The sequence below is a fragment of the Thamnophis elegans genome, chromosome 14 (assembly GCF_009769535.1).
Source record: "Thamnophis elegans isolate rThaEle1 chromosome 14, rThaEle1.pri, whole genome shotgun sequence".
Lineage (NCBI taxonomy): Eukaryota > Metazoa > Chordata > Lepidosauria > Squamata > Colubridae > Thamnophis > Thamnophis elegans.
This window is the reverse complement of record NC_045554.1, coordinates 24,868,357-24,880,759: the sequence shown is the minus strand read 5'-3', so window position 1 is coordinate 24,880,759 and position 12,403 is coordinate 24,868,357. Positions and strand designations below refer to the sequence as shown.

General features: G+C 45.5%; 1 protein-coding gene across 1 annotated transcript in view; it reads right to left on the bottom strand.

Annotated features, from left to right (window-relative positions):
- The window catches only part of PEPD (peptidase D), a 174,740-nt gene that overhangs the window by 106,269 nt on the left and 56,068 nt on the right, over positions 1-12,403 (bottom strand). Inside the window, exons 8-9 of the mRNA XM_032230515.1 lie at positions 3,406-3,481; positions 1,537-1,583 (exon numbers count right to left, since the gene is read on the bottom strand). Of these exons, the coding sequence (XP_032086406.1) occupies positions 1,537-1,583; positions 3,406-3,481 (123 nt within the window). The remainder of the gene's footprint in view (positions 1-1,536; positions 1,584-3,405; positions 3,482-12,403) is intronic.

The following is a 12,403-nucleotide window of genomic DNA, read 5'->3' as shown; positions in this document are numbered from 1 at the left end:
GCTTCAGCCCAGTCTACCCAGTGTAAAGAAGAAACAGGCCAGCAGTTTGGGGAGTGGCATCAAGCTGGCCACGCCCTGCGGTCAGCCACGCCGAGTGAAGTACCATCAAGCTGGCCACACCTACCCAGTCAGTCACACACATACACACATGCCCCCCCAAGGTCAACCACAGCCCTGATGTACCCTTCAATTAAATTGAGTTTGACACTCCTGTTCTAACCCAACACCTGGGGCGGGGGGGAGGGGCAACAAGGCCAAATTTTCAGGACTCTTGTAAATAACGTGGGGGAGAGGGAGGGCAAATGTATCTCAGGGAGGGGTGCTGTAAGAGAAAAGGCCTTAAGAGAAGAGCTGCAGGTTTAGCTTTGCAGTATCAAAGAAACACATCGCATGGTTTCCTTCACAAGAAACACATCAAGCAGGAATATCACTCCCCCAAAACGAATGGGTGTGTGTTTGTGCACATCGATTCTTTGGTATAATATCCTTCCAATAATGAGGCCTCTGGCAAGGAGATGCATCTGGTAGGTGTTTCATCATCTGTGTAATCACACTCATATTTGGCACACCGGCACACTTTTTCTTTTGCTAGCTCAAGCTGGGAAGAACCTGTTAAAAATCATGCAGCCCTTTTGTCTCTTAAGAGCTTTTAGGATCTTCCTTCCTTTCTTCCTTCCCTTCCCTTCCCTCCCTCCCTCCTCCACCCCCTCCCTCTCACTCACACGTATGCATATTTTGCACTTCCTAAAACAAGTGCTTTATTCATATACGGATACATGCAGATGTCATGGACGATAACATGGCCTGCTTGTGGTTTAAAATAATGTTGGCTATGGATTAGCACAATGCATGAAAGAGGCCAATCAAAACACATGATGTTCATAACCTAAATTTTGTTTAACTGCTTAAATTACACCAGTCCATTGCCATATGGCACACGACAAAGGGAAGAAGGCAACGCATGCGCTGGATAGGAAAGCTGCGTCAGTGTGACTGCAGACAGACTCGTCCTATGAAGTAAAGCCAAGTGGTCCAAGACAAGGTAGGTGCTCTTCCATTTCATTAGGAAAACTAACACTGTAGATTGGCGTAGAAATACATCAGCAGAACTAGCAATATCTGCTCCAGTTTTAAAAGAGATTGAAACAAACCTCCAGACTATTTTATGGCCACCATAAATATTTGTGTAATGTAACAGGAATAACCATGATATTCTCACCTATAAAAAGATGGTTTATGGAACACCACCAAACACTAATAACAGCTATTAGGGACTGTTTCTGTAAATTACATAAAACTCAGCCAAGAGAATTATGCGGCTTTTAAGACATACCTAAAAGCAATTGTCACCTAATAAAATGAAAGGAATTGATGGAATGCCTTTTCTGTATAACAGAGTAATACGCCAAGCACAACCTCAAAATAGTTCCTATAATTGTCATTAAATCAATGTCATTTGCCCTTATATGCAGTATTTCCTGTTAACCTAGAAATGCTTTTCCATCGTTTTGCCATAAATGTCAAAAATGCACTTACCTCTCCAACTCATATTCTTTCATGCCGGGTTTTACAGCCTTCATTACCTATAGTCACAAAAGTAGATATAGTGTAAGAAATTTGGCCATTCTTCAGAGCTAGGACAGCTCTGCAGTAGCTAGAGTCCTTCTACCCCGGAATAATGGTTGCTACAAAGCCTGGAGTAAACAGGGCTATATATGAATAACGGTGAAGATATTTATCAGCTACGGTAAAAATTACAGTATTATCAGCAGCAGAAAAAGAATAAGAACTCTTGTTTGCATCTCAGGAGCAAAGTGATTAAGTTCCAGAGATCCCAACAGAGATCTGAATAAGAAGGTGCTTTCAAGATAGCTCATCCCTTGATCTTCTGAATCAACTGTTGGTACATCTTCAATGTCCAATTCAAAAATCTGAATTATAGGTCAAACAACAGATCAGGTAGATCTAAATCGACCAGGGCCATACTGCATCACGAAGACTGTATTAAAGAAGCCACTGCAAGAACAGGCAACTTGGAAAGAAGCCCTGCAATGTTAGTCCTGTTACTGGTTTTGCCATTGTGTGAAGAGGTCATATGTTGGCCCAGGAGATAAGGAAACTAAACTGATTTGCACTGTACTTCATTAGATCATCCTAATCGTGTGCCAGCCCCACCTCACAACATTTGCAATCTTCCCATCATATACAAATTAGAGTAGAGTAGAGCAGTGTTTCTCAACCTTGGCAACTTGAAGATGTCCGGACTTCAACTCCCAGAATTCCCCAGCCAGCGAATGCTGGCTGGGGAATTCTGGGAGTTGAAGTCCGGATATCTTCAAGTTGACAAGGTTGAGAAACACTGGAGTAGAGTACAGTACAATGGAATGGAATGGAATAGAATAGAATTCTTTTTTGGCCAAGTGTGATTGGACACACAAGGAATTTGTCTTTGGTGCATAAGCTCTCAGGGTACATTAAAAAAATACATTCATCAAAAATCATAAGATACAACACTTAGTGATAGTCACAGGATACTAACTAAGCAATCAAATAATACTAGGAAACTCAATAAAATTGTGCTTCCCCACTGAAGTGAGCACAATTTGCAAATGATGGGAAGATGGCCAGGATTGGGATGAGAACCGGGAACAAAAAAAATTAAATTTCCCCATCTATCCTGTCCACATATTGGTGCTGGTTCCTTTGATGCTCCCTGAAATGATTTTGGAATAAGACAAAACTGAAGACATCAGCGGGATTCTGGGAGAACCTTAAAAGCAGAATTTCCCCCTCTTCAGCTGACTAGAGCTACAGACATGAGGATGATTCAACTGTCTGCAGAGGAAGCAGCCTGCATCCAGGGAAATCTAGGAGCAGTTAAAAACCAGGAGATTCCTTCTGGCTTTTCCCCATTATATTGCAACAACGAGGTCAGTGCAATTCTCCTTCCAGTGCTCCCTCTTGAATATCCAAGAAAATTGCACGTCTAAATGTCTCTGTATCATCCAGCTGACTCAGAAAACTCTAGAGGTGATCAAAGCACCCAGCTAAAAAACAATCAGAGAGAACGGCCGCAGAAGAAAGAGGCCGGGGAGCAGCCTTCACTGGCATCCTAGAAAAGCTTTGTGTGGTGCTGAGCAAAGCCAATCCTTTCTCGCTTTCTCAGAATGGTCTGATCTCCTAAGTGGAGCCATTTTGTTCTCCGCACATCAACAGTGAGTTCAAGGGCAATGCAAGATGTATTGTGTGGCTCTATTAGGAAGAACATTATCTCCAATTTTTATCCAAGTTCTTCATTACCCCATTACTAGGCAATTCAAGTAGCTGAGAACATTTTTCTGAAGGAAAAAAAAGTGATGTTACACAAAGAAGCAAAAAAAATTATTACTGCAAGAGATCCATTACCTCTTTATGAGCTTCACTGGAAATTTTATTGGTGTAGCGGAGGACTTCCAACTCCATGTCTGTCTTAATCACGCGGCTTCAAAAAGAAAGAGAGAAGAGGAAAACCGGGTTAACAGCTTCCCCTACAGCTCACAAGTGATTAACGGGAAAGTACAAAGAACAGCCAGGTAACTGAAATTGCAAACAAATAAAACTATGATACGAGACTTCAGCAAATAAAAGACATTAGGAAACCAAATGTTGATCGGGCATTAATGAACCCAGTAAATGTATTGGGAAGTGTTTACAGATCCATACCATTCACACCACCCAAATTCTAGACCAGAATTGGATTTTGGTATTTTGAAGAAGAGATTGGACAGCCACTTGCCTGAAATGATGTATAGCAGTGGTCTCCAACCTTGGCAACTTTAAGACTTGTGGACTTCAAGACTTGTGGACTTGAAGTCCACAGGTCTTAAAGTTGCCAAGGTTGGAGACCACTAATGTATAGGGTCTCCTACTTGAGCAGGGGCTTAAACTAGAAGACCTCCAAGGTTCCTGATATTCTATGTTCTGTCTTTTTAGATCAGCATCTCTTATGTTCCAAAGCAAAAAATAAAATAAAAATGAATCCGTGGGCTTTCTAGTATTTTCCAGGCATGTCGGATTAGAATCCTCGTAATGTTACTCTCAGCATGGGAACTACAGCCTAGATGCCATCTCAGAAATGCTTGCAATTGATGGGATGCAGAGAACTGCAAGTGTTGTTCTTAAGTCCAGACTAGGGGCAAGTCCAAAGAGGTACCTGGGCACACCTGATTGGACAAATACACAGCCATGAATGCTGTGGCTCATTAGCCTCCACATAGATTTAGAGAAAGAAGAGAAACATTATATATGGCAGGCCTAAAGACTCCAGGCAAGCGAGAGGGAAGGATGCATTTCATGTGCTATTTGCTAATTTATTGAAAGAATGGGAGAAAAGGATCATGTTCAGTTTCCAAGGCTCTCAAAATACACTCATACAAATGTGGGGAGTAATTTTTAAATCGTTTACAAGAGGAGACAAGCCCCTCCTTTCTTTTCTGGCATGAACTATAACCCCCAATTAGAATAAGCATAGATTTCTGGTCTGTCTGCTACCTTTCATTATGACGCCCAATAACAATAACTGCAACATCCTCTGATTTTCTATGGGAAATCCTCACTTCTCTGCCAAGGAAGACTCAAAGTCCCCGTCTTAAAGGATGCAGGGGGCATTTATAAAGCAATCTCTTACATTATCAGTTTATCACAGTTAAGAAAGGACCCAACATTGGCAGGAAGGAAAACCTTGCAGAATTCCTCGCATGCATTTCAAACCTGGCAAAATGGAGTTCTCAGGTTTAAGAAATCTTTCCTGACGTCTTACACCCTGACAAAATAGATCCCAGGTAACCTACCCACTCAGATCAAAACTACAGTTTTTGCAGAAATTGCTCTATGTCCTAATTAGATAACTACAATAATTTTTAATCAAAGTCATTTCCTAAAAGAAGAGTGTTTTAAAAGTACAATTCCTTTTTTGTTTCTGCCAAAAGCAGATTTTAGATATTTTTTTTTTTTAGACATTTAGAAAAAAATGTCTTAAAAAAAAAAATGTCTAAAAGCAGATCTCAGTGATGCCACAAACCCAGACCTCTAAGTCAAGGCCCGGAGGAAAAGGTTGGTTTGAAAAATGTGCAGAACGTGGTGATTTCTCACCAACTGCTACAGTAATCTTATCTAGATCTCAGTAATAGTAGTGCTGGCCTCCCTGGGCAGATTTGTTGCAGGGATAGAAAGAATGTTTACAGGCAGTCCTCAACTTACAACTATAATGGAGCCTGCCCATTACGCTGGCCAGGCATGGCAGTCATAAAGTGGGTCACTCACATGACGAATCCACAGAGTTCACATTGTTCTAAGTAGCAAAGCTATACAATCACAAGTAGTAGAGAACAACAGAAGGGTAGCTGAGCCATGCAGAAACAGTCAGTCAAGTACTTCCATATTTTCAGAGGCATCACGGTTGAGCCATGAATTGTATATGGGATAAGGATTTTCTCTTTACACCCCAGAATGATCTGCCTGAACTTTCTTCAGGTGTGTGTACCAACTCCCAGAATTCCCAGGAATTCTGAAAACATCAGGAATCTACCAGATTAGGGAAGTTTCAGAGAATAACCATAGATCAAGAGGGCCACATGTGGCCCTTCCGGGCTCTGTTTTTGACCGCGATGGTCTCCTACATCCCGCTGCCAGTGAAAACAGAGCTCAGGAGGGCCACTCATGCGACCAAAAACAGAGCCTCGATGAGTCGAGCTGGCCATGCCCCCCCCCGGCCCCCAGAAGGTCAATACAATACAATAGCAGAGTTGGAAGGGACCTTGGAGGTCTTCTAGTCCAACCCCCTGCCTAGGCAGGAAACTCTACACCACCTCAGACAAATGGCTATCCAACAAAGACTTCCAGTGTTGCGGCATTCACAACTTCTGCAGGCAACTTCTGCTCCACTGATTAATTGTTCTCGCTGTCAGGAAATTTCACTCAGTTCTAAGTTGCTTCTCTCCTGGATTAGTTTCCACCCATTGCTTCTTGTCCTACCCCCAGGTGCCTTGGAGAATAGCTTGACTCCCTGTTCTTTGTGGCAACCCCTGAGATATTGGAAGACTGCTATCTTGTCTCCCCTAGAGGTGGCGCAGTGGTTAAATGCAGCACTGCAGGCTACTTCAGCTGACTGCAGTTCTGCAGTTCGGCTGTTCAAATCTCACCGGCTCAGGGTTGACTCAGCCTTCCATCCTTCCGAGGTGGGTAAAATGAGGACCCGGATTGTTGTTGGGGGCAATATGCTGACTCTGTAAACTGCTTAGAGAGGGCTGAAAGCCCTATGAAGCGGTATATAAGTCTAATTCGTAATTCCTAATTTAATGGGTTTATATGCCGCCCAATCCCAGGGGGACTCAGGGCGGCTTACAAATACGAATGAAATAAAAAATAACATACAGGGGGAGAATACAAACATTAACGAACAGTTTAAAAACCCAACATACATCCGGTTTAATTGGGGGTTGAACCTGATTTGAATCAGCAACCCCAGGCCTGCCGGAACAGCCAGGTTTTGGTGGCTTTTTGGAAGGCCGCAAGGGTGGGAAGGGTCCGGATCTCTGCTGATAACTCATTCCACAGAGCCGGAGCAGCTACAGAAAAGGCTCTCCCCCGAGTGGTCACCAGTCAGCATTGTCCGGCCGACGGCACCCGGAGGAGGGCTAACCTGTGAGTTCTTATAGGACATTGGGAGGTGTGTAGCAGGAGACGGTCTCTCAGATATCCAGGTCCAGTAGCACGTCCAGAGACTAATAGGGAGCCAGTGCAGCTCGCGGAGGATAGATGTAACATGGGTGTACTGAGGTACACCTGATATCGCTCGCGCAGCTGCATTCTGGACCAACTGCAGTCTCCGAACACTCTTCAAGGGCAGCCCCATGTAGAGTGCGTTGCAGTAGTCGAGCCTTGAGGTGACGAGGGCATGAGTGACCATTTGAAATGCCTCCCGGTCCAGATAGGGTCGCAACTGGTGCACCAGGCGAACCTGGGCAAAGGCCCCCCTGGTCACAGCCGACAAATGATGTTCTAAAGTCAGCTGCAGATCCAGAAGGACACCCAGGTTGCGAGCTCTCTCTGAGGGGTGTAAACTTTCATCCCCCAGGCTAATAGATGGAAAATCCAGACTATCCTTGGGAGGAAACATCAAAAGCCACTCGGTCTTGTCTGGATTGAGTGCCAACTTGTTTACTCCCATCCAGACCCTAACAGCCTCCAGGCACTGGCACATCACTTCCACTGCTTCGTTGAGTTGGCACGGGGCGGACAGATACAATTGAGTATCGTCCGTGTATTGGTGGTACTTGATCCCGTGCCAGCGAATGATCTCACCCAGTGGCTTCACGTAGATGTTAAATAAGAGGGGGGACAGGACCGAGCCCTGCGGCACCCCATATTTGAGGGACCTAGGGGTCGACCTCTGTCCTCCAACCAACTCCGACTGCGACCTGTCAGAGAGGTAAGAGGAGAACCACCGTAGAACGGTGCCTCCCACTCCCATCTCCTCCAGTCTTCGCAGAAGGATACCATGGTCGATGGTATCGAAGGCCGCTGAGAGGTCAAGAAGCACCAGGATAGAGGACAATCCTCTATCCCTGGCCCGCCAGAGATCATCGGTCAGCGCAACCAAAGCAGTTTCAGTGGAGTAACCAGTCCTGAAACCCGACTGGAAGGGATCAAGATAGTCAGCTTCATCCAAGGACCGTCGGAGTTGAAAGGTCACCACCTTCTCAACAACCTTCCCAACAAAGGGTAGGTTGGAGACTGGATGATAGTTATTAAGAATAGCTGGATCCAGAGAAGGTTTCTTAAGGAGGGGTTTCACCACCGCATCCTTTAGGGGCTGCGGGAAAGATCCCTCCTGTAGAGAGGTGTTAATGATTCTCTGGAACCAGCCTCGTGTAACCTCACTGCTGGCAGAGACCAGCCAGGAGGAACACGGGTCCAGTAAACAGGTGGAGGCACTTACCGCTCCCATGGCCTTGTCCACTTCCTCAGGAGTAACAGGTTGGAACTCAATCCAAGGACTCCGATCAAGGCCCACCCCTGGCATCTTGGCAGGAACTGCCCAAGTGGAGTCCAGGTCCGTCCGAATATGGGCGACTTTGTCCGACAGAAACTGGACAATTTCCTCAACTCTTCCCTGCAAGGGCTCCTCCGCATCCCTCCCCTTCAGAAGGGAGCGGGTGATCCTAAACAGGGTGGCTGGGCGAGATTCTGCAGACGCAATAAGAGCGGAAAAATGCGCACATTTTGCCGCCCGTATCACCACGAGATAAGTCCTAATATAGGCTCTTAGCAGTGCTCGGTCAGATTCGGCGTTACTGGCCCTCCAGCGTCGCTCTAGACGTCTCTTTTGGCGCTTCATCTCCCGGAGTTCCTAGGTAAACCAAGGAGCCCTCCTGGATCCACTGTCGGGGAGAGGCCGCAAAGGCGCAATCCGGTCAAGAGCCCCAGCCACCGCTATATTCCAGGCAGCAACCAAGGACTCTGTCGGGCTGCGGGCAAGAGAGTCAGGTATATCCCCAAGCTCCGTTTGAAATCCCAGAGGGTCCATCAGGTGCCTGGGGCGGAACCAACTGCAATTGCTATTGCTATTAAACTAGACATACCCAGTTCCTGTAACCGTTCTTCATATGTTTTAGTCTCCAGTCCCCTAATCCTATTTCTTGCTCTTCTCTGCACTCTTTCCAGAGTCTCCACATCTTTTCTACATCATGGCGACAAAACTGAATGCAGGATTCCAAGTGTGGCCTTACCAAGGCATTATAAAGTGGTATCAATCCTTCATGTGATCTTGATTCTATCCCTCTGTTTATGCAACCTAGAACTGTGCTGGCTTTTTTGGCAGGTTGTCAAACACAACCCTGATGCTGCCCTCAGTGAAATGGCATTTGACCCCCCCCTGCCATAGTTCGTGTAGGTTTCGGAAGGAGTTTAACTTTCTACATCTGACTTCTCTGGACATGACTGCAAAGCTGGCAAAAGCTGCTCAAAGGCTCGTATTAAAGTGGCCATCCACAAGGACCCATGAATCCCTCTGCCAGTTACTGCGGTTGTGTCAGGGGCTGCCTACTCTACCCCCGGGCATTTGGTTTCTCTTTCCGAAGGGCGAGGCCCGGCTTTTCTCCCCACTGAAATCACCCCCCCCTTGGGTTTCAAATTCTGCTTCAAGCTATTGGGGAATGCCAGGTGCTTCAGGACTTAGTACCCTTGCATGGCCCGCCCACCCTTTAATTGGGGTACTAAGTCTTGGCATGTGCTCTTTTATCCGAGTATAGAATCTGATTACGCTCAGGCACCAGGCTTGAGCATGACGCTAAGCAATAATGTGGCTCAGTGAAGCCAGTCCCCGAGTCAGACTCTGGGCTCATCCATCCATACTCGCTACACAACACCAGGCAGCTTCTGGTGTTTCCAGACAACCTGAACAAGAGAGGAAGATGAGGAGCGTGTCCTTCAGAGGCCATCTCACTTTCCGTAAGCAGCACAAGAACATGACTGTTGTTTACAACTGTTCCCCATAAGAGGCTGGGCTTTGATTGGTTTTCTTTCTACAGGGTGAGTACCAAGGATGAGTTTCCCTACTGAGGCCCTTGGACCGATTGCAAACTTGGGGAATAAATCCTTCGAAGTCTTGGTCCCCTCTGCCCAGGGGCATTTTAAATTCAGAGAAGACTTCTGCTTCTTCTGCACAACACCTGGCCTCAAGCCATACATCAAAGGTCACAAGACTTCATTGGTACCTTCAGAATTTTGAAAGGTGCTGTCCCAAAAATGGGTATCAGGCAGAGAGTGGACACAAATTTGGTGAGATTATCCCCATAATCTCTTCCAGGTGCTTCCTTTCTCTTTTTTCCCCCAGACCATGGGACTTTCATGCATAGCATCAGCTACACTCACCAACTATTTTCTATTCGAACAAAGGCATAATGGCAGAGGGGAATCCCGAATGGCCTGTTTGCTGCTAAAGGTTGAATGTCAGGCCTGTCCCAGCTTGGGCATTCAGGAAAGAAAGACCCTCGACTCCATCTGTAGTTAAGGTACTTTACCTAGTACATTGGGTCTGTGGCTCTTACTAAAAACCAAGTGGTTACAGCGTAAGAACAGCCAGATCTGAGGATTCCCATAAAAACACAGTAACTTTCTCTTCCCCCAGGTCCTCCTCCCTTGGTCCCTTTCTTTGTGTCCAGTAAGGTTCAAATCAGTTGTTTTGGTAACAGTTCTAAAGTTTGGCATCTCTTTGGTGAGCATTTGCACTCAGTTCCCCTGCCGGTGTCCTTGGATGGTTCAACCGTTGTCTCTGGTTGGCACATCTGCTTCCTTGTCATCCCCCCCCCCTCCTTGTATCCTCCCTTCTCCCCTCCCCATACTTTATGGCAGATGTCATCGAAGTGAAGCAAAGTTGCAGCAGGGTGATGGCAGATCTGACACGGGCATTTTTTCCTCTCATCATACCATCATTTTTTTTTTATTAAAAGAATCAAAAGATTAAGGCCAGGCGGGCATAGGATCTGAAGAGCAAGGCACATGATGCTACCTAGTACATTGGGCCTGTGGCTGTGATACTAAAAACTCAATCCATAAATTAGTCTAAAGATCCAGCTGTGCTGGACTTCAAGTTGGCAAAAATAGTAGATAAGAGATGACCTGATGAATTTTTTAATGGAGTCCCCTCCCCAAACTCCCCTCCAGGTAATGTGAAAGCTATATTTTAGTCTGAAAAGTCAAAAAAGTACACCAAGAAAGCAAGAAATTGCCACTTTTTTTCTGTAGCCGAGAAGAGGAGGCAGCATGGGAGTTAGGGTCAGTCAGCATCAGGGCAACCTAAGAGTTCTGAAGAGGAAGAGGGAATGGAGCTGGCAAAGAGAGAGAGAGAGGGAGGGAGAGAGCCTGGGCCATCCGTCAGCCTTCAGATGGAGAGTCAACAGCCCCCAGGTCTGGAAGTGGCCAATAAGGAAGAGGAGGAACAGCTGGGTCCAGTGCCTGCTGCATGGATGTGCAAAAGGCAGAGGAAAGGAGAGGAGTGGAAATCTGTGGGCCAGTCCTTGGGACAGAAAAGCCACCACTGTTAGCGAAGCCTCACCCTAGCTCTGGGGCAGACAACTATTCATCTCCCTGCTGGACGGACTAAATAGCCTGAGGTGAGAGAGAAACTTTTTGCTGGGACTACTGGTGCTCCTAATTAAAGGAATCTTTGCATTGACATCAGAGGTTTTGTCATGTTTGGGGAGCTGGGTCAGAACATCTAGAAAGTGAATACAGTTAGCCCAACAATCTCAAGCAGTAATTGCTGGCAGAATACAGGAAGACCACAGATTATGAAAGAGTGGAGAGCCATGGCTCCCTGTGAACTCCATGCTGTCTTCTGCTTCTCCTTCATTTGTGCTACATCGTCAACCCGTATACTACCAGGGAGGGGTTGGGGAACAGATTCAAAAAAGCCCACAATGATTATCCTGCCTCAACAAATGTGACAACATACTTAGATCTTCTTCTCTTTCTCTCTTCAACTGTCTGTCAGGCCTGCAGTTATATACCTTTTAGGATCTTTGGCCTGCCGCACTCTCTATTATTTCATTATGCTGTTTCATTAGTATAGTAATTGGGAGGGGGAATAGAAAGGAGTAGAATTGTGGAATGTGTTGTTGTCATTCTTTTCTAGAAGCCCAAGGTCATCTTTTGTCTCCGCACCTCTGCACCTGACCAGAATCAGCTGGGTGGAGATGCCAGCGTGGGCGAAGAAGATTGGACCATGTCATGGATTTATGGGTGGGGGATAAGATCAAGAACTTTCAACTGGGTGGAATCCCAGGAGGTTTTCAGAATTGGGATTTCCAAAGATGTGCCAACATGTCTGTCTTATTAAATTGGAACTTTAAGGAAAGTTTTGCCTTTGCCTGTGATTTAATTCTGTGTGATATTTGGAACGCTGACACTGTCCTCTTTTGAGCCACAAGAAACTGACCAGTTTGAACAAAAGGGCCTTTATTTTCCAACAGCAGAAGGCTGTTTAATAAGGTGAGTCTTTTAACAAAGAATTAAAAATTAAGCAATATCACCGCTGTGCCACCCTTTAGGACTCTTGATTCTTCTAGGTGGCATCTGCTAATGTCAGACGCCACTGACATTCAAGTGTAATTAAAGAGAACATCTATAAATTTGCCAGCGGAATGCATCAGAATTAATGCCTTTAAAATGGATCCCCAAAGAAAGCAATAATAGGCTGACATTTATATAACATTACCCATTCTGCCAGCCATTCAATTAATACTTCCTTGGGTAGTCAGTGAAGGAACATTAATTATAATGAATCTATTTGTATTTGTACCTACACAACAGCTAACACTAATGAATTTTACAGCAAATTAACAAGAATCGTTAAGTAGTATTT